Source organism: Camelina sativa, chromosome 20 (assembly GCF_000633955.1).
Source record: "Camelina sativa cultivar DH55 chromosome 20, Cs, whole genome shotgun sequence".
NCBI lineage: Eukaryota > Viridiplantae > Streptophyta > Magnoliopsida > Brassicales > Brassicaceae > Camelina > Camelina sativa.
The window spans coordinates 11,656,392-11,678,682 of NC_025704.1; the positions used below are offsets into that span (position 1 = coordinate 11,656,392).

The 22,291-nt window shown below is 32.5% G+C and overlaps 4 protein-coding genes across 4 annotated transcripts in view; 2 read left to right on the forward strand and 2 right to left on the reverse strand.

The window, feature by feature from the left end:
* The window catches only part of LOC104770529, a gene marked incomplete in the record, with an annotated part of 8,938 nt that extends 7,616 nt beyond the window's left edge, over window positions 1-1,322 (forward strand). The window contains 2 exon segments of the mRNA XM_010494967.2: window positions 1-255; window positions 964-1,322. Coding sequence (XP_010493269.1) covers window positions 1-246 — 246 coding nt within the window.
* Window positions 1,410-4,341, reverse strand: LOC104772429 (dnaJ homolog subfamily C member 8-like). The gene is made up of 9 exons (XM_019242484.1): window positions 4,142-4,341; window positions 3,695-3,785; window positions 3,473-3,533; window positions 3,223-3,300; window positions 3,018-3,091; window positions 2,252-2,365; window positions 2,042-2,149; window positions 1,779-1,817; window positions 1,410-1,693 (listed from the first exon to the last, which is right to left on the reverse strand). Exons 1-9 carry the CDS (start codon window positions 4,228-4,230, stop codon window positions 1,607-1,609), a joined length of 741 nt encoding a protein of 246 aa, XP_019098029.1. The 5' UTR covers window positions 4,231-4,341; the 3' UTR covers window positions 1,410-1,606.
* LOC109131105 (protein FAF-like, chloroplastic) lies at window positions 5,480-7,530 on the reverse strand. The gene is made up of 2 exons (XM_019241609.1): window positions 7,407-7,530; window positions 5,480-7,302 (listed from the first exon to the last, which is right to left on the reverse strand). Exon 2 carries the CDS (start codon window positions 7,251-7,253, stop codon window positions 5,838-5,840), a length of 1,416 nt encoding a protein of 471 aa, XP_019097154.1. The 5' UTR covers window positions 7,254-7,302; window positions 7,407-7,530; the 3' UTR covers window positions 5,480-5,837.
* Window positions 15,074-17,313, forward strand: LOC104772430. Its single transcript, XM_019241852.1, has 6 exons — window positions 15,074-15,105; window positions 15,362-15,543; window positions 15,704-15,778; window positions 16,278-16,349; window positions 16,861-16,872; window positions 16,954-17,313. Exons 1-6 carry the CDS (start codon window positions 15,074-15,076, stop codon window positions 17,283-17,285), a joined length of 705 nt encoding a protein of 234 aa, XP_019097397.1. The 3' UTR covers window positions 17,286-17,313.

Consider the following 22,291-nt stretch of genomic DNA (forward strand, 5'->3'; position numbering starts at 1 on the left):
TTCCCAACGCTGTTGAACATGAAGGATCCTGATGGTTGCACGGGGTATACGCTTACCAGGGTTAACTGGACTGGCACTGTGAAAGGACATCCTTATACCTATAAGCCTAAGGAAGTCGTGCCTGAGCTGATTCAGAGACTCCGGCGATCAAACCACTCTAGCTCCTACTTTTTCGCACGCAAATTTACTCCAGGTTGCTTGATGCCGCTGTTGGCCATTGCAGATTCCGTGATTTTCAGAGATTAAGTTATGCAGGTAAGTGTTTTCAAAGCCTTTTCCCTTCTTACTTACTTTCATCCTTGTGGATTTCTATGTATCCTGGGGGTTGTAGTGGATCTATGTGAGTTGGTCAAGGAACTCAACCGTACTTTGATAGATAGTTGTGTAATGTTAGGGCTTGTTTTGATCTAAAGCCATTTAATATGAAAGTGTTTATAAGCTGAACATTAGCTATGGTGGTTGGTTAGACAAGACTTACTTTTTTGTCAGAGTATGTTTTATTAGTGAAGTGCTAAAGAAAGCACTTTTTATTATTTCTATGAATGATCATATAATCAGCTTGGATACTGTACTGTTTAGAAACTTAGATAAAACAATCCTTAACATTACGTAGCTACCAATCTCTAGTTTATCTGTAGCCCCCAATACTCTGATTGTTAAGCAAGATCTTGGTAATGGTGGAAAGAGGATTATGAGCACTTAAGTTGTTCAGAATTAATCATCACAGACTCTGATTTCTCAGTGAAAGTTTAATGTAAAGCATGTATCACCGTTAGATAAATGTCTGCATAGGCTAGACTTTGCACTATAATTATAATTTGTATTGTGCTATTTTCTGTTTCATTGCTCAGTCATACATCAGTGAAGAAAATATGTGGAAATGCATTGGGTTGGTGTTCTCTTGTTTGGATCTTTAAGTGAACAGCTTCTCAATTTTGTTTTGCTTTGGGTATGTATTTTCAGGGTGACAAAAGAAAGTTTTGGACCGAAGAGGTTTTATGATATGGGTTGAACCGTTGAGGAACAGATGCCACTTTCAGAAAATGAAGAAAGAAGTGGCAAAGCGAAACGATGTTCGAAATAAATATACCAGTTTAAGTGGTACTAGGAGGCAGCGCTTGCCTGTTTAGCTGTTGTGACATATATATCACACGACACGAGAACACAGATTAAGAGATGGAGAATTTGTAATTTGTTTTTATTTTTTTGTTTTCTTTTTGTTCTTTGGAGCTGGTGCTGTTACATAGCAGAGCTCTTTTTACCTCAAAGGCTTGGGGTTTGTAGCATTATAAATGTATCAATGAAGGAGATATGTTATTTTCTTGATCTCTCTTGTGGTGAACACCACATTGAATATATATAAAAAGATCAAAGTTAATTTTTTAAAGGCTAATAAAGACATCATCATCATCTAGACTGAGATGCAATACAAAGTTATAAAGGTCAAAAGCGTGTGAGATATCTCTTCCATGTTTCTGATGTATTTGAAAGACAAAAGAAGTTGGTGATGTACACAGAGAAACACAGACACAAGCATAAAGAGTCTGAGATCATCCTTGAGACGACCAATCTATCAATGTCAACAACAGCTATAAAATGGCATAGATCAGCCTTTTTTGACTGGCCTTTGGACGTACGATTTATTCGGATCCTCTGTCTTTAACTTTGGAGGACGAGTCTCTCCTTTTTTGGCCTGATGAGATAACAGAAGCTTAGACTGAAACTTTTGACCCAAATGAAATAAAAAATCCACCAATAGCTAACAAAGCGTCTCTTACCTTTTTTCCTGATTTCTGAAAGTCTCTCCAGCTTGACACCTGCACAGGGAGACCCAAACTTTAGTCAACTAACTTCAAGGACAAAAACCAACTGCATATATGATCTTATGATATATGAGCAGCAGATGGAACTAGGACTTGCTCCTTCGAATCCAAAAACAAGTGCAAGGAGTTTTGGTCAAAAGGTGAGCTAAAATGGTACTAAACTAATGCGTTTGTAGGCAGGTAATGATTTAGGATCAGTGGTCAACAAAAGAACATACCCTTTTTTCTCTTGTCCCTTCCCACTGTTCTTCATGCTCACGCTTTTTCTTCCATACCTCCTTTTGTTCTGCTTCATCCTTCTTCAGTCTTCCCTCTTCTTCTGATATCTAAATGTCAAGAAGAAAAATAACACAAATAAACGAATGAATGATTGTGCCACTTCTCACGCAGAAAATATCACGCAAGGGGAACTTAAAACCTCTACATACCCTCATCGCCATTTTTCTTCTACGCCACTCTTGGTCTGTTAATATCTCTCGGACCTTTAACTTAAGCTCCCTCTGAAACTCTTCAGATTGCTCAAATATGTGCTCATGCTTTCCCTGTGTACATAAAAATTGTGTAGCACTACAAGTTAAGAGGAATCTGGACTATTGAAAAATGGAACACAAGATATTAAGGATTTAGATATATGAGAATACAACAAGCGGTGACATAACAGAAATCAGCGAAAGCAGCAAAGAAGAAAGACATATAAACTTTGACAAACATGAGCTAGAAATTATGTAGCTTAGAAGTCTTACTTCATGGAACAGGCTAAAAGGTTTTCTATTTCAGTCTAAGTAGCAATTTGGCATCACATTGTAACAGCGTCCAGTCCAGCCAGTAAAAAAAAATTAAACCGAACAAGATCATGTCAGCTAAGCAAGATATTTTCAAAATGTACTACTATGTTACACATGCATCTGGCAACAACTTCATCTGGAAACTCGAAGAAAAATTCTTGCGAAAATCGCAACATGACAGAAAGAAACAGATACTATATACTCACTGAACAAGCAAACAACAGTTAGTTCCCTCCAGAAGAAGCCTGATTCTGACAAAAGCTAGGGTCTTATAGAGAAATATGCAGTTTCAAAAATAATACTATAGATATCACTGGTTACAATGAGCCAGCTTGACTCTGTATCCAAGCACGTTGGAGAAACAGAAAAGGTAAACATCGAGGATCTCAGATAAATATAAATAGCTTACCTCATCAACCAAGGACTTTATTTTAGAAGCGGTATCTTTCTTTAACTGTTTCTTTCTCTTCATCCTAAGCTCTTCTGCATTTCACCGTCGAAAGAAAGAAGGTTTCACAAGACAGAAAAACCACAGGAGTTCCTAACAACTCCAGAAACTTATCAAACAGGTAATACTTGGAGAGTTGGACCCAAGATAAACTACAAAATCTTACCTTTCGCAGCATGGACTTGGGTGAGAATATAACCTCTTTCTTGGTCGTTCAGCAGTAGTTGTTGCGCTTTTGCCAACGCTGTTCAGTTAATCAAAAATCATAAAACATTACGAGTTCATCCAGACTAATCAAATCTATTAAGGAGTGCCAAGCATTTCATGCTTGATACAACACCCAGATGGTAAATTCACACAAAAACAACTGCATATATAAATAAATTATGGAAAAACAAAATTTGAAGAATAGAAACCTCCAAAAGCCTCCTGTGCTTGTGGATGTTTGCATTTGTCAGGGTGAACCATCAAAGATATCTGGAAAAAAAGGTTCAGATCAGTCACAAAGTCTCCAGTGTGTTCTCAATCAGTGGCGTAGTAATCATTTCGGCAACGATTTTGTTGCTACCAAGTCGATAAACCATGAATAAAAAAAAACAAATGTCCCCAAAAGTGAAACTCGCAGGAAGAAAAAATACCTTTCTGTACTGTCTTTTAACGTCATCCGTGGAAGAATCGAAAGATAAGTTAAGATGCTCAAACGGGTTCAGTTTGAAGCATGAGAGTATCCTACAAAGTTTCAAAATTTGAAGATATATATGATCATAGATGATAAGCAATCAGTACTATATATTGAAGGTATGTGCAAAAGCATCTACAGAAATAAGGCAGTGAAAAAAGAGACAAATTGATCACAAGATCCACTTTCTAATGAGTGCATAGTCAAAGTGAAACATATCCAAAAGAGCTGTTTAATTCCGTTTCATACAGTTCCCTAAGTTACGATCGTCCTAAGAGGTAATCACAGAACATAGAAACCCTAGCCCACTATGAATTGCATAAACACGAGGTCGGATCAGGAACAGAGTTGAAAGGGTACAAGCTAAATTAGAGAGATAAGGAAAAAAAAGGGTTTCGAAAGGAACCTGACGACTTCGTTGTCTCTCTCAACTTCACCGACCTCTGCGAGGAAAGATTTAAGAATAGCATCGTCTTCTAATTTCACCTCTCCCATGACTCTGTTTTCTTATGATTCTCTTCTTCTCCTTCCAACGATGGCAAAAAAAAAAAAAAGAGTAGAAGGAAGAAACCAAATTGGAGGATTCTCTGGGCTCTCTCTATTCTGGAATTGCAGTCGGGTATTCGGATGGGTTAAATTGTGGGTCTGGATCTGAGTCTTTCGGGTCAAACAAGTGGATTCGGATTTAGGGACAGAGAATGTAAATTAACTGTCAACTAGATAATTATTACTATTCTTTAAGAAGAAAAATATCAATTTTTAGATATTTATTGGAGCACTTTGACAAAATATGGTTTTTAAAAGTAAATTACATAATTAAAAAAATTAATAAAATTTGATTAATAGGTTTATCAAGAGTTAATTAATACTTTTACACCTAAAAATTTGGAGTTCAAATCCTAGATAATATGATTTATTAATATTTATGCCAGATTAATAGAACAAAGTTTACAGGAGATCTCTAGCAATATGCAATTATAGTCGTTCAATATGATTTTATGTACAATTGAATGTGTTTATAAGCATATAGGAGAAAATATTGTATGTAGTAAATTTAATAGGGACATAAGAAATTACTCATGATAGAATTGTTCGACGATGAATTCAGAAGATGAAACAACATAAATAATAAATTGAGACGATGACAAAAAAATTTGATTTGTAGTAAAAAAGATACCACCGAAAAAAACTGTCATAAAGCATTAAGAAATTATCGTAATCGAGTTTACAATATAGTCATTTTTATTAGTAATTTAAGAAATACTGCATCATCTCATGTCTCTTACCACATATGAATTATGTATTGATTTTACCCATAATATAATTAAATACTTTTTTTTTGGGGTTCACATATCAGATGCTTATGAATATCGTGTAACCAATGTATGTATGCACCCCCTTAAGTACCCAACAATTCAACTAGAATGAAACCAATATGTGATCTTTGCTTCCAACTCATGAACTGTTCTTGCTTCCAAGTTCAAACTCATAAACCGTTGGACATTACATTCATGAACATCTCCATAAAATAAGCATACTTTTCTATTACCAATTTCAAAAGAGTTAACTGATTTTTTCCTCAACTTGTAAACATTTAAAAGTTCAAACTGGTAACCCTAATTTTTTATCTTCATGTGTTCATACTTCAACTTTAATGTAGTGAAACATGAATGAATAAATCGAGTTCATGTCTTTTATATGCGACAGTATGGAACAACAAAAATTTGTACAAAACACAACACTCTTTCATAAATATGTATGTCTTTACTTTAACGAGGTCTCAAACCTCATCAAAAACAATAAATTATACTTCTAATAATGTTCACCCCCTCAAACTTTCTTCCCTCTCCTACTCTTAATTCTTTATTTTCTTTATATAATTATTTTTCGTTTTTTTACCCCCACAAACCAAAAAGGTTAGTGGTAAAACATATATAGAGGAAAAAAATTAAAGTAGAAAAAAACCATGATCAACAACAATTATTGGGTTAATATGCATATATATTCGAGTATACACATACTCGATTACATATACACATATATAGATAATAATATCATATGCTTTATGCTTCTTTGTAAATTACCCCCCTTTTTGGTCGGGTCTAAGTGGCAATGCAAAATGGCTCAACGGACAAGAGTGACCTCCTACGTTCCTTGCAGCCATTAATCCAACCGTCATGTCCAACACCAATTGCTGTGTTGACAAAGTTTTGGGCTTGGAATTGGGTTTTTGTGTTTGGGCCAAAAACTTCAGTGTTAGTGGACTTCCAAGAGTAGTCACATGTGTTGAAGCAAGCAGCTCCTACAGTGTCGTCCACCGTGGACGGCGGTTTTGTTGACCTAGCAAGCTGAGCCACCCTTGGCCTCGGCGGCAGAGAGTGAACCACCGGTGTCGAGAGATCCGATTTGGTGTTGAATTCATCAGTCACAGGCCACCTTGCGTTTCTCTTTGGTACCCCAATGGGCTTATGGGCCAACCTATGAACAGTCACAGGAATGGGCTTTTGTGCTAACTTATAGAGAATCCCGTTGGGCTTGTAGGCAAACTCGACTGGTGCCTCATCTTCTTCTTCTTCTTTCTCTTCTTCTTCCTCTTCGAACCACTGAACCTCCGATTCAGTCTCATCCTCTTTCTCGATGGGTTCGTCGCTGACTTCAGCAAAAGTGAGGAGGAGGCGTCCGTCTTGGCGCTTCGCGGAGAAGTTGTTGTGGGTCGGCATAGAGACAGCTTCAAGAACCAATCGGCCATTGTCGCGGCGAGTTTTCATGTGCAGAGACGAACCAGATTGGCTCGAAAGAGAACGAATCGGTGGTGGAAACGATCCTCGTGGCAGCTCGATGCAAGGTGTGTGAATCGGAACCGTGATTGGTGATTCTTGCTCAGCTTCAACTTCAACCAAAGACTCTGTTATGTCTTCTTCTACCTTAGTCTCCGTCACGTTGAGAACGAGACTCGTCTCCTCCTGAATCTCGATTTCAGCATCTCCAGTCTCCGAGGATGCATACGAAGAGAAGCCTTCGCAACCCGTCTCGGATCCGAGACTCTCAGTGCAAATCTCGAGGCTTTTCTCGCTCAAAGAACTCGCACGTTTCATCAAAGGGTGAACGTACGGCGGAGGAACCGTGTCGTTGCTCGATTCATTCTTCTTCTTGTCGGACAAGATCGAACTCCAGACATCGGATTGATCCGGTTCGGTCTCTTCATCTTTCTTAGCGTTCTTGTCTTGTTGAATCTGTGCCCAGATATCAACCCCGGATCTTGATACTTCCTCTGCTTCGTCATCGTCGGGAGGAGAAGAGGGAACACGAAGCTTCTCAGAGGAAGAGATCCTCTTCATAGGAGAAAACCCATTTTGGGAAACCCAAGTCTTGGATGACAAATCGGCGAAGAAGGTCCTCCTGAGTGAAGGTGCAGATGAAGTGTTCGACGAAATGCCACCAAGGATCGTCACTATGCCTTGCTGTCTCTTCAACGAAGAAGACAAGCCAAGGCTCTTGCTTAAGCCACAAGCCATCATCTCAGATAAGGAATCACAAACCTCCCGACAACACTATTCCCTCGCTTTGCTGCACAAATTATTACAAAAAATCAGAAATGTTAATACAAAATGATGAAATTAAGCTCTTTTTAAAATGAGATGATGATCACGTTTATGGGACATGTAACATACCTGGAGGTTTGAGAGAGTTCAAAGCAAGAGTTCAAAGTGTGTGTTATATGTTGTTTAGGGAAGATGTGTTTAGTTGTAGTTTGATGGATGAGAATGAGACATGGAGAGGGGAGTGAAGAGGTGATTTATATATAGAGAGAACTTCTTTCGTTATGGAACCATGTACTGTGGGGTCCTCCATAAACTCTCTTCATTGCTTTCAGATTTTTTTTTTTCAATTATCTTATGGTATTGATTTCTCAAAACAATGAAAAAAGTTCTTTAATATTGTAACATTTGTTTTTTAATTAAGAATTTGATGCAAAAAAAGAAAAGAAAAGAAACTGTATTAAATTAAATGCATGTATTTTGAAGTTGTTGACAAAGAAAAAACATTACTAGTGTAATCATATAATTTAATCAGCAATTTATATGTATTGCCTGAGAATTAGTTATAATGTTCGAAAATAAATGTTTAGTTGTTAGTATTTGATTTTACTTTCTTCGTGTTTATCTAGGGTTTTTAATTCTAAAATTATTTATTTCCGGACCACCCGCACCACAATCTAAAATCTGCATATTACGCTAACTTTGCAAAAACAAAAACGATACGGGTAATTTTAGTCACTTGTGTTCTTATAACTAACGCGTGTGTCGCCAAACAAAACTAACGGATATGAAACGAAATCAATGTTAAAAAACAATACTATAGTGTACATATATAGGTCAAGAAAAATGTTGACGTATGGCATCTATTCCCTGTTGAACCAATAACGTGGCACATTGTGGAAGTCACAATTTTCATCTTTCTTTTGAGCTAAAACGATGAGAATGTTCCAAAAATATGCAAAGAAAGCTGGATGCCATTATTAGGATGTTCGTTTTTTTATAAGTTAGTTACCTTTCTACCACTTGGGTGGTAGGTTTATTTTTATACTACTGACTACTATTGAGCAAAAACAACGCCGTTTGAAGCTTTATATATGCTAAAGCATCTCATAATAGTTGTCATCAAAGAATATTTTTGTAAACCTACAAATTTAATAATAATTATGTAAGATGATTTGTAGTCTATATCGTCGACGTCTTCAATATAGCTATGTTAAATCTTCTATATTAAAAAGTAAAGAAGGAAAAATTTACATAGTTTGTGATAGTCTCATCTCATACACTTATCAATCGGTTTCAAATCGGCACAGTGCATATTATCGATAAAAAAGGATCCACCAATTGATATTCTACTTTACTACATATTTATTTATGAAAGTAATATATTTGAAAACACCATGTTGTCAAATTTGAATAATGCATGGCACTGTTAAAAATGATTACATATTTACATTGGTTACATTTAAAAAAAAAAAATAACAGTTACCCTAACCAATGTTAGTTTACAATCAACGTTTTGGCGCATAAGTAAGATGCGGCCGGAGAGCGATTCTAATAAACTATTTGTGACCAGACCACAAAAAGAAAACATATATATTTTGAAAGTAATTAAAGTTATGAAAGTGATCAAATATAATCGTAGTTTGAACACTTTTTTTGTAAAGTTTATTTGAAGAAATGTAAAACTACACGAGCATCATAGTTAGATATTATAAAGTTTACTAGGTGCTTTTGGTCTAAAATATATGGCTGTTTAATTATATTAACCGTACGTAATTAGTCTGTGATTTACTTGGGAAAATCACAAGTTTTTTTTTGGTATCAATGTGAAGTGGGAAAATCACAAGTTGGTGTGGTAGGAGTAGGATACGGTCCGAGAGATAGAGACGTGTGCATGGGGACACGAAGACTGAATAAACTTTTGTTCTCAAGTGTACGTGGTTGCATGTTTACGTGCGTATAGATATATATGCATATCCGTATATATGATGTTGATTAAAATGATGATGATGATGAGATCATTGTTGGTCCTATCCGGAAAACGATAAAATGTTCTAAAAGTATCCAAAGATATCAAATGCGTACCCTACGTACTTACAGGTATTGTTCTAAATAAATTGGTTTCATCAGTATATATGTACAAGTTTTTTTCGTTTCTTTTTGAATGGTATGATCGCATCATATCTCCAGAATATTGGCCCGCAACGTCTAATCCCCATTTGTAATGAATTCATAATCACCCATACCATTATGCACTTTTTTTTTTCTTACATATAAATATTTTGTTTTTTCTTCTTCATTAAGTGAATCAAAATGTATTCAAAGTTCAAACAATTTAAACACCTGCCCTTTGTTTTAAGCCATATTTTCTGCTCATCGTGGATAATATTTTGGTCATGAGTCGGTGAGTCTCATGACTTATGTTTCGACATTCTACCTACTCTCATGCTCAAAATGAAATCATTAATTCGTGGGAATGGACATTCAAATCGAACAAGTTTCTCCTTATTTTATGGTATTCTGGATATTACCCACTACCAAATTCTTTCAAAATCAAATGTGTGTTTTGACACATTGGCATATATATTGGAATGGACCCAAAAGTAAGCTAAAAACTCAAAAACCAGTATGCTTTTATTTATCAATTGAATTATATATTCGTTATAATACCATGTTTTCAACTATTTATAATTTATATAAGGATTAACACTTATATCATCAATTATCATTTATTCATAATTTTGAAAAATGGTATCATAAAAGTTGTAAAAAATTCAAAGAGAGAGAGAAAAATTCAAATATTCCAAAATATTCACGTTATGTTTTTTCTAACCTCCCGTAAACCTTTAAAACTTTGTAAATGCTTCACAAATGATTTTAAGTATTATGAAATAATTCTTTAATACTTAATTAGTAATATATATTTGGAAACAAAAATTACCAAAAGGAGAAAACACAAAGGCAACGACATCCACAAAGCACAAACATTTCCAATTAGGTTAAAGGAAGATAGCGAGAGACACTCATTGTGGGCAAAACATCGCTTAAGGTGGAAGCAAAGGAATCACTTTTCTCCTTTTAAAGGACCAAATTCAATTGGACGGACCAATTAATTTACCAAAAATTAAAGGTTTATCCATATATAACACTAAACTCATCATGACATCATCAATAACTATTGAATTCTCTAAGAAGGGATTATTGGTTCTATGATTTTAATGGATTTGGAAATCCAGACAAAAATTATGTGTTATTCAATCATTGATTTTAAAATACTTATCAAAATAATGTGTTATTCGTTCTATGATTTACAAATACTTGTTAAAATCTCATGTTATTCATTTAATGATTTGTTTTTGGATTTCAAAATCCACATTATGTTTTAAATGGATTTGTATGGATTTGAAAGTGTAAAATAGAAGGATTCAAATCCAAGGATAAAACATGTTTTTTCAAAATCCATGTGTTTTGATTTCTAGAATTTACAATTCCATATGAATTTAGAAATCACCCATCCAATAACACCCCCTAAGGCTATATATGGATCATTATTTAATTAGTGTACACAATTATTTCACGTTCAATTTATCACTTAGAAAATGTACTAACCTACATAAAACGCTGATATAACCTCGTTTGGTTGATTTCCAATATTAGTTCAGTTTCAAAATTTTATGTATTTAGTTGCTTAAACTTTCAGAGATATTATAGCATGGTTTTATGATCCGATTTTAGCTCCACTTACAGCCACAACATTAGGAAATCTTTCTTATTTTAAAACTTTCTATTTTAATAATATAGCTCTATGTGTAAATGTGTGTGATGAAAACGTCTAGGCCTGACTACGCAAGTGTGTGTAAAATTCGAAAATTTTTATGCACGGAATCAATTTGAAGAACAATAAAATACTAATAAGTTATAAAATGACAGAGATGAAAATACCTAAAACATATAGATAATATATAGCATAAGGGGTTTATTCGATAGATTTAGATTCCTATTTATCTATATGTATTGTTTCTATTATTTTGTTATATATATACGTGGAATATACTTTCACCCCATATATACAATATAGAAGTTCCCTCCTTATAGATATATACGTAGCATCATATATATGATGTAACATATGGTTTAGAAACCGATTTAAATGTATGTTTATGGAATTTATTCTCAGACAATATAGCACAGAAATCACCAAAATGCTGTTAGAAATGGTTTAATAAGATAATTGATTCCTTTTATATTAAGTTGCTAAGAAACATGTTAAAATTAACTAGTTAATGCACATAAGGAATTAAGGATATCCATGTAAGTTTGCACATAAACATGTTCGTGCGTTCCAAAAATAAAAGTAACTAGTTAAAGAACCGAAAAGAAAATGGGAACAAACAAACATATGCCCATTCGATTTGTATAATTCAGGGTATTATATATAAGTTCGTTTTCCGTTATAAGTTATGTTAATGCACATATGGACACACGAACTTATATAACATCTACGAACATATTCGTAATAAAAACTATTTGTAAACAAACTAAACTACAATATGAATGCATTTCAATTTTTTAAAACCCACGTACAGTCGAGATACAATGTTTTGTTTTCAGTCGAGATACAATTATGATCGAAAACAAAAACTATATTGAGATGAAATAGTAACAAAAGTAGTTTTTGAGTTTATTGTAATTAATAATAGCTGATTAGAGAAATAGGAAAGATTAAAATAGTAATTAAAAAGTAAGCTTACCCAAGAGAAGAATCACGAAAGTGGAAAGCAACCGAAAGCTCGTGTCTTGTTGTTTGCATGTTGGGTCCTTTTGTCTCTCTTTTTCTCTCTCTACGAATGTGCAGAAGATGCTCATATACGTAGCGTCGTTCATCAGAATATAAACAATTAATAGTAATTAAACAAAAAGGTCTCGATGTTGATCCCTTTCTTGGTATTTATAATATGAACGTCGAAACCAAAAAGAGGTGACTATAGAATTTAGTAGTAATATATATAGAAAGTTGCATGATCAAGAGAGCTTTTAGGGCGTAGAGAGAGAGAGAGAGAGCGCGTCGCCACACATGAACAGAAGGTAAAGGCATAAAGCTAGACATGGATGCGTTTTGTCTTTACCTATAATTAAACCAAAGGAACACCATTCAATTTCAATTAGTTTTTTTTCATCAAAACTTTTTTTTTTCACCATGTTTATCAAAAACTAAAAATAAAAATCTAAGTTTTTGGTACTTCGGGCCTAACTTTTTTTTTCCTTGATGCAATTTAACGCGTTCGTACGATCACATTTAAATACTAGACTTAGCTTAACTATACTAAATTAGCAACAACAAAAAAAATAGTACGTATTAAAGTGTTACACTCCATATCACAACAAAACGAATTTATCAAATCAAAATTTTGTATTGCGAATTGTGGTTTAAATAATCGTGTTGATATTTGGCTGATTTTAGTATTTAAAATTTTGTAATAATCATTTTAACTGTATGTAAAATATGAAGTTGACTCCCTAGAATTTAGTATAGCGAGTTAGATATTACATATGCATATGAAAATCAATGTCATAAAACAAAAATAACAAAATCTATGTAAACAAAATTTTAGAAAAGCCATTTAACCGACAACCATATCGTAGACGAAAACTATACCAACTATTTCTAACAATATTTAGATTTGATATTATATGTAGACCTACGTAAATATAATTAACATCGAACATAAACATAATATAATATATAAAAAGGTACATGGCAGATGAGAAAATGGGAATGACGAATGGGCACACTTTCCTCGTTATGCATGGCTGGATACGTAAATCTTTTCAAAAATAGGAGTTCTAACCCAAAAATAATGTGATAGAAACTATTTTAAAACGATACGCATTATTTTAGTGCCGCCCATTTATACAAACGTCGTTTCTGTACTGTTTATAATGCGGTTTACTTGTTTCCAACCAATATAATGCATGGTTCGATTCCTAGCTAGTTGACTCTTGTTTAGGACATTTAAAATGAAAACACTTTAAGAATGGCAAATTCATTATCATTTTAAATAACAATTCATCTGTTAATGATATACTCTAATTATTTATCGATTCTCTTTAATTATTCTAGTCAACAGTATTCTTGAAAATATTTATTTACTTGGGATTCTCTTGTCCTATAAAATTCTATAGATATCCACCGACTTCAGCACTAGTTCAGAATTAAATACTCTAACTGAAATTTAATCAGAAGAAAGTTTTGTAACGAAATTCTATCGAACCAAATATAGTAATTAATCAGAGGTTTGTCTTTTTCGACAAGGGGTGCGTGAATCTACAAGTGTGGCTGTGGCGTATGAAACTATAAACAAATAAGGAGGTTAGGCCATAGGCTAGGATAAAATTCCAGAACTAGTGGAGGCCAATGAAACGTGAAGTTCCAACTTTCCGTAAATTTTAAAACAATTTTTTAAAGAGAGGAATATAGACACCTTAATATTCTGGTGGCCTCGGCTATTACATTTTTAATTGTTAAAAAAAAAAAAATCAAACGATAAAATGTACATTTAATATAAATATCTAGTAAAAAAGAGCATATATACGTAGATTTTTATCATAATATACTATTACTATTAATTTATTGTAATACTTTATTTTCAAATGTCATAGGTATTATTAGTTGGTACTTTCTCCTTGATGAATTTTAATTTGGGTGCTAATTTTTCTTTCGGTTATTAAAATTTTCACCGCGATGTAACTACATTTGCATAACTTTCGAACGAGAACGAAGCAGCAAGATAGATCACGGGAACGTCAAATATTTGCATAACTACCGAATGGGTTTATGAAATGCTAATATTAATAGAACTCATCGTTGCATGCATTTAGTCTAAATTTTATGTAATCCAAATGTATTTTATGTAGAAGATTGAGGAGTGAATGATTAACTCCCCACATGAGTCAATAAATTTGATAATGTATACTGTATATATATTTCATTAGATACATCATAAAGAGGATCAAAATATCTTTTAAACAGGATTTATTTTCCGGACATTAGAATCACTTAAGTATTCTAAAACAATAAAACTCTTATAACTAAAAACAACCTCACAATACCTTATTTGTTTGCTCGTTAACTTTAGTTGTAATGATTTCAGCGTCTAATGGTTTTTTGGAAAACAAAACACCTCCACAGTGACCCAAACACTGGAAAATCCACAAAAGACACCACCCGAAATATTAATTTTTTCGTAGTATATGTTTATTTATTTCTCGCGCGCTTTATATAATACCTAAAATTTCTGCACAAATAGTAATAATCTTTGTAAATAAGTAGTTCTTTTTCATTGATTTTATCTAAGATAATGATAAAATAGAATGTACAACTTTTTTTATGAATGGGAAGATCCGAGCCTTTATCACCTCTAATGTATATATTGGATTACTTATTGTCATAATATCATGTTTAAAGCGTAAAAAAACAAAACTATAAAATTCAGGCTATAAAACTTTAACATCAGTATATATGTCAATTATATACTATTAAATTTAATTAGCATATGTATTAATTATGATAATATTTTGATATTTTATAAAAATTAGATGGACGCATAGATTATATAGGTTAAATTCTTTGTGAATACATTAATTTACGTTAGAAAAAATAAATGAGAAACTAGATAACAATTTGCGAAGAAATTGTATAATTATCGGAAAAAAACTGACACATTATTTTTTTAACGACACATTATTTTTTAATTATGATTTACACTATGCATGTTTCATACTTTCATTGAACTTAGACCATGTGCAATGGTGATGATTTGGGCCGTCCTTGGTTTTTTATTTTTTTAAATTTAATTCAGAAAGGCCCAAATTTGAAAAAACGCTTCTTATTTGGGGACGTTTTTCGTCCGTCTTCTTCGCCACGTGCTCCATTCTGATTGGGTGACGTATTCGTTTCTGATTGGACGAAGATTTTGTTATCAAAAAAAAAAAACTTCTCTTGTTTCTCGTTCTTCCTCTTCTCTCTCTTTTTTTCGCCTCTGCAATCGGAAGAGATTTTTCTCTCAAATCGGAACCAATCGGTGAAGGAGTGAGAACGAAGGAGTCGAAGGTAACACCTTCGTCGTCACTGGAGGTCTCGGCTTCGTCGGTGCCGCCCTCTGCTTAGAGCTCGTTCGCCGTGGAGCTCGCCAAGTCCGCTCTTTCGACCTCTGCGACTCTTCTCCTTGGTCCGATGATCTCAGAATCAGTGGCATTCTCTGCATCCAAGGTTTCAATCCCATCGATCCCTTTTTTCTATCTAACCTTTGAATTCCATCGATCTGATCTCTTAATTTCTTAAATCTCAAATCCTATGAATTAGTTGGTAGATCACAAACAACGCTCTCTTGTCAATTTTAGTGGAATTGATGGTGATGATGATGAAACAGGGGATTTGACTAAGAAAGTAGATGTAGATCGTTCATTAGATGGAGCGGACTGTGTTTTGCATCTTGCTTCCTATGGTATGTCTGGTAAAGAGATGCTTCAGTTTGGTGTTTGTGACGAGGTTAACATTAACAGAGAAAAGTTTCCATACAGTTTTGTGGTCTATATGTTAATTGTAGAAATAGTGTTATATGAGCAATTCTGCCCAGACAGAGAATAGTTCAATTTTTTTCTGACTATCATCTTTCATTTGGTTCTTAGGGTGTCAGGTTGTATCTTTCGTAACCTGACTTGCTTTCTCAGGTTGGTATAGCTTCTCAGCTTTTGTGGAAGGTTGACAAAACTGCGATTCTTAATAGTCCACTGACTGTTTCATCCCCAGTTCCTGGATTATTTAAGCAGCTGAGGTGCAACTCTTTTTGCCATTTTAACCACTCTAAATGCTTGTAAACCTTTTGTGGAAGCATCAGCCTCGTGTCTTGCTTATCTATTCATATCTCTTGGCTTATCTCATGGTACATACAATGCATCCACAACTCACAACATACTTGTGTGTCATTTTGTTTTCTGATGCAGGATTCCCCTCTTTGGTGAATTTACTTGCCAAAATGCTATCTTGGCTGAGCGGTTCATTGAAGGAGGTAGCGCGTATGTACCAAAATAACTTATGCTCGTAATAATCTTTATGTAGGATTCATCTTGTTTATCTTTAGAATTGAATTGTGAAACGTGTGGATGGGATTGTGTGTGATATGAAACATATGATATAGAGATGAGAGATCTTGATTATGTGTGAGGAAGATTCATGAAATAAAAGTGGTTGGTGTCAAGGAATCAATTTCACCAGAGAGAGAACCATACTGCGCAAAACAATTGATTCCCCAATCTAAGGTACAAGTCTCTTTTCTGGAACCTAGCCATAGACTTCACAGTGATATAGGTGTTTCACAATGCTATGGAGCTGTACACCTTGGGGACGAATGAGACTATTTCATTGCGAAAATTAAACCATGGGTCATACTCTCGGCCTCTTTTCTGGAACCTAGCCATAGCCTTGGTGATGCTGTAGTTACAGTTTCTAAAGCTTCTCAATCTAGTATTGTTGCTGTTGTGCTTGCTTCAAGTGTTTCTGATGAGTCTAAGCTTAGTTCTGCATCAGGTTTAGCTTCAGGTAACTTTAGTTAGTAACAAGAGAAGCTTGAGTCTTGTTTATTACGGTTTTGGAACTGATTTTGGGTGTTTGTGTCTATAGGCATAGTGCCTGGTTTGTTTGAAGATAGTAGGTATAAGTCTGAATCAAAGAAACCATCTTTGAAGTCTGTTGATATCATTGGATTTGGAACTGGTCCTGCGCTAGAGAAGAAGATGAAGTATGATGATGATGTTTCTTACGGTGTGATTTTCGGGAGAAAACTCACTAACTCTCATGTTTTATGGTTTGTTGAGTTGTCCTATTCTGTTTTTGGTTTTGTATTTTGGCACATATCAAGATTACAACTAAACTTTTTTCCCATTTGTAATTTCTACTTCTATTTTAATATGCTTTTGTGTTTTGTATGTTTAAAAGTTTATGAAATGCAATAATAAAATCTTCATTGTTTAAACATTTAAATATTATTATTTTATTCAAGGGACCAAATACAAATAGACACCAATGCTCTTACTAAAAATAAGAAACTTTCAAAATATTATTATTAAATTTGAGGGACCAAAAATTGTCCCTCACCAATGCCCTTGCTCTTATGGGCACCGTGAGTCCATGACCTTTTCGATGGTGATGGTCAACAGTGGTCGAAGACCTCTTTCCAGAATAAAGCTATACCGCTGTCCCCACTACTTGCACTAAACATTTTTCATACTTCTTTTTTTTATTATTTCTCTGAATAATTCATAGCCAATTTTGTTTCCTTTCTTACTAGACTGCATGAAACGAATATATGGAGGTGAAACATTTTAAAACGAAAAAGCGACATATTTTTTTTAGAAAACGGATTCATGTTAAAAGCATATAATAAAATACTATATATCACATCATATTAAAAATAATAAACAACTTTACAATACCATTCAACTAAAAAATAAAACGTAACTATTTAATTTTTTTACAACAAGTATACATCAAAATAATTTTTATTAAAAAAATAAATCATTATCATAATATTCATTTTTCTCTATTCCATCAAACAAAATAGTTTCAAACTTTTGTGTTGTCGAGAAAATATCAAAATTAAGTCTTTCTTTAGTTAAATTAATCCAATATTAGCCACTTCCAACTTCGAATATGTGATTCAAGACACTGATATATTTCTAAATACTAACCATGCTCTTTTAAAAGTAAATATTAATTAGTATGTAAAATTCAAAATCAAAAAATTAATTTTTGAGTTTTTATTAGAAAATATCAAAAATAGTTTCACATTTCTTATATATTTGTGACATCAAATTTTAAGTATTTGTTTTTTATAAGTGGGAGTGGATGCCAAATCCGGTGGCAGAAAAATAAAGGAAGAGAAAGAGGGGAAACAAAAATTTAAAAGTTTTAAAACATTTTTTCTTTTATTTTCTTTTATTTAACTACTTATTATTATTTAACTACTTATTATTAATACAAAAGGTGGAAATAAAAAGCAACGAAGATTGGAGAGAATTTTTCTTCTTTTGGATGGAATTTTTCCATTTCGTGTTGTCTATTTCAGCGTAGCAAATTCAACAAATGGGAGGATGCCACATGTGCCAAATGAGGTGACCAACTACGTCTAGGTTAGTGAGAATAAAATTTTTAATTTATTAATCAAATAATTTATATATACATTTTTAAAAACATTTATAAAATAAATTCTAAAGTTGACACTTATCTATAGGTATGCCATTGGTAATAAATAATTAATTTAATAATAAATTAACTCTATTTATATTTGGTTTTTTTTTCAAATTAACTCTACTTATATTTGGTTTTTTTTTATAGAAACTAAGTGTTTTAAAAGGTAACAAACATAATTGTAAATGTATACAGATTTTATTTTTTTATTTTATAAAATCTGTATTTTATAAATTTGAAGAGGTATTGTTTTTTAAAAATTTGAAAAACTGATTTGATAAAAGTGACTTTTAGCCTCACATACTATATTTTACTTTCACGGATTTCGTATGATGAGTTTTTGCGGATTAAAAATCTTTGAACATGTTGCGTGATCCGCCTAGCATGGCGGGCTTGGACTATAGAACCAACACTAAAAATATTAGTTTATTTCATATACTATAGATTTTTAGTCATAGTTTAGAAAATTAACTTATAAATTATTTAGTATATGAACTACAACATATTACACATACTACAACACATTCTTAACATTCCAAAAAAAAACAAATATTGTATACACATAAAAATATACACTAATATACCATATAGGCATATACCTCTGTTTAATTATAGAAAACAAAACTAAGTGTTTTAAAATTTTATATTCTATCTAATAACAAATTTAATGTAATTAGGTTATAAACTGTATAAAATGTAAGAAGAAGAAAAAATATTCTAAACAAAATTATAAATTAATTAGATAAAATTTAATTAATTGGGAATTTAAAAACTAAATAAATTAAAAATTATTATTTAAAATACATTAATTTATAATTTAGTCTGCGGTGTACCGCGGGTGAAAACCTAGTCTATATATACATTTTTAGAGACATTTATAAAATAAATCCTCAAGTTGGCACTTATTTACATGCATGCCATTAGTATTAAATAACTAATTTAATAAAAAAATTAACTCTATTTATATTTGATTTTTTTTTATAAAAACTAAGTGTTTTAAAAAGTAACAAACATAATTGTAAATGTATACAGATTTTATTTCCTTATTTTATAAGAAGGTGAGTGAAGAGGTATTGTTCTTTAAAAATTTGAAAAACTGATTTGATAAAAAGTGATTTGTAGCCTTTTTTGCGGATTAAAAATCTTTGAACATGTTGCGTGATCCACCTAACATGACGGGTTTGGACTATATAACCAATCCTAAAACTATTAGTTTATTTCATATACTATAGATTTGTAGTCATAGCTTGGAAAATTAACTTATAAATTATTTAGTATATGAACTACAAAATATTACACATACTACAACACATTCTTAATATTCTTAAAAAAAAATTGTATACACATAAAAATATACACTAACATACCCAGGGGCGGACCTACTAAGGAAGTAGGTGGGTCACCTGACCTGGGTAAACTAGATAAATAGTTTGTTTTTACAAGTAATTACATAAAATTTCAGTAGCACAGATGGTAAATTCTGTACTGTTGACCTCTCCATACCCGAGTTCGAACCTCCAATATGACAAAATTTTATATTCTATCTAATAACAAATTTCATGTAATTAGGTTATAAAATATATAAAACGTAAGAAGAAGAAAAAACATTCTAAACAAAATTTTTATTTTAATTAGATAAAATTTAATTAATTGGAAATTTGAAAACTAAATAAATTAAAAATTATTATTTAAAATATATTAATCTATAATTTAGTCTTACAGTGTATCACGGGTGAAAACCTAGTGTACATACATAGTTGTAAAGTTATAAAAACATTACAGATACATTGTCTTTAATTAAGAAACCAATTAGGTTAAGAGAAAAAGAAAAACAGAAAATTCTAGGTAAGGTCGAAGGAGCCTTATGGTCTGAGCGCTTTGGGGCCACCGTACCAATCGCGGTGAGATTGACGGATCCTATTGGAGGAATTATCGGAAGTGGGGTGAAAGGACCGAACGCAACGTACGTAGCCACAAATATATGCTAAATGGTGTACAACCTGAAGGAATTTTTATCGTTTCATAATATTCTTTATTATCTCTTTGAGAGACAATTTAATTATAATAAAAGAGAGAGATATGATATCATATCACTTTACTGTTTCTCTCGACCATCCAATTAAAACAAAGGATATATGATCTCATGCAAATTCGTACGGTAAACATGTATGATATATTCCCACGTGAGTCTCGTAGATCCCAAGTTATTTGCCATATTTGTATGTCACGTGTTAATGTGTTATGGATTGGATTGGATACACCACTTACTAATTTCTTGAGAATCCACTTCACAATCTTGCACGATTTAGCTCATGCGTGAGTTGTGAAATTTATAATAGGGATATAATCCTTTTAAAATGAAGAACAAGAAGAAGATATATATACATGGTTCGTATCGTGTACTCCAACTGATTTACAAATTTATGTATGATGTATAAATTTCTTGGATATTTAATCGATATTTAAATTATATGTATAAGAGGATTATAATTTATCGTGTATTCCAACTGATTGTAATTAGTATTTGCAAAATGGAAAAATTACTCTTATATATATATACTAGAATATGATCCGTGCTAGAACATGGGTTGAAATTCCTTCATTTTGTTTATTTTGGTAATTTTTATTTAAAATATTGTATATATAATTATTTTATTTGTTTTAAAAGGTTTTTTTGATGGAAATACTATGGCATGAAATCATATACTTAATATGACTTATGAAAATTTACTTGTAATCTACGAAAAAGTGATTAATTTCTATTAATAATGAGATTTTTTTTTTGTCTATATATGGTTAGTTAAATATTCTTTGAGATTTTATTTTATTCTTTGGAATATCTTTTTAATAAGATCATAATCCTAAATCTATATAACATATCAAATAATTAATCTATATAATCTATCAAATAATTAATCTTAGTTATAACCAATATTAATATTATATGATCTACCAATTTGAAGTCGTGTACTTCTGTTTTATTAAATAGAGGATATTTGTTTTTTTGGCAAACACTCTTATATATATTCATGTTTTTTAATTAGTAAACTGTAAACACAAGTATACCACAGACATTTAATTAGTAAACACTCTCATATATGGACAAAATTGGATGAACACCCCAGTAGTCCTAGCCGTAAACGATGGATACTAGGCGCTGCACGTATCGACCGTGCAGTGCTGTAGCTAACGCGTTAAGTATCCCGCCTGGAGAGTACGTTCGCAAGAATGAAACTCAAAGGAATTGACCACTACAAGAAAACATGGATTTACCGACTGCAAAAACAGTAACTATACAGTCGCTAACTACTTAGTCACGACTGCTTGGCGACTGACATACGTAGTCGCTAAACAGTGCGTCGCTAAAAAAATCAGTCGCTAAAAAGTCGCTATGGAGCTACTAATTGGCGACTGTTAATTGGGGTCGCTCTTCCCTCGCCAAACAGTCGCTAAAGTTGCGACTGAATTGCAACGCTTTAGCGACTGATATGGTTACTAATTTGCGACTGTTTGAGTTCTGTTTTGTTTACGTTTTGGTGACTCTTTTGCGACTGTTTAATTATCATGTTTTTAAAAAAATTATGCTAAAAATGCATTATTTGATTTTGTAATACCAAAACTGATTAAGAAAACATGTACTAAAACATAACAAACATGAAATTAAACAACGACATAAGTACCATGTTTTTACAAAAGTTGCAAAAGGTCCAAAAAACATCTAAATATCCAAGAGTGTTGCAAATATTACATGAAGGAACCTAACTTTGAAAAT

Coding starts and splice junctions, on each gene's coding strand:
- LOC104772429 (XM_019242484.1), bottom strand. CDS start 4,230: ATGGGAGAGGTGAAATTAGAAGACGATGCTATTCTTAAATCTTTCCTC. Junction 3,092..3,222: donor CCAAGTCCATGCTGCGAAAG/GTAAGATTTTGT, acceptor GGTGAAATGCAG/AAGAGCTTAGGATGAAGAGA. Junction 1,818..2,041: donor AAGGGACAAGAGAAAAAAGG/GTATGTTCTTTT, acceptor CTCCCTGTGCAG/GTGTCAAGCTGGAGAGACTT.
- LOC109131105 (XM_019241609.1), bottom strand. CDS start 7,253: ATGATGGCTTGTGGCTTAAGCAAGAGCCTTGGCTTGTCTTCTTCGTTG.
- LOC104772430 (XM_019241852.1), top strand. CDS start 15,074: ATGTGCAATGGTGATGATTTGGGCCGTCCTTG. Junction 15,544..15,703: donor TGGCATTCTCTGCATCCAAG/GTTTCAATCCCA, acceptor ATGATGAAACAG/GGGATTTGACTAAGAAAGTA. Junction 15,779..16,277: donor TTTGCATCTTGCTTCCTATG/GTATGTCTGGTA, acceptor TTTCTGATGCAG/GATTCCCCTCTTTGGTGAAT.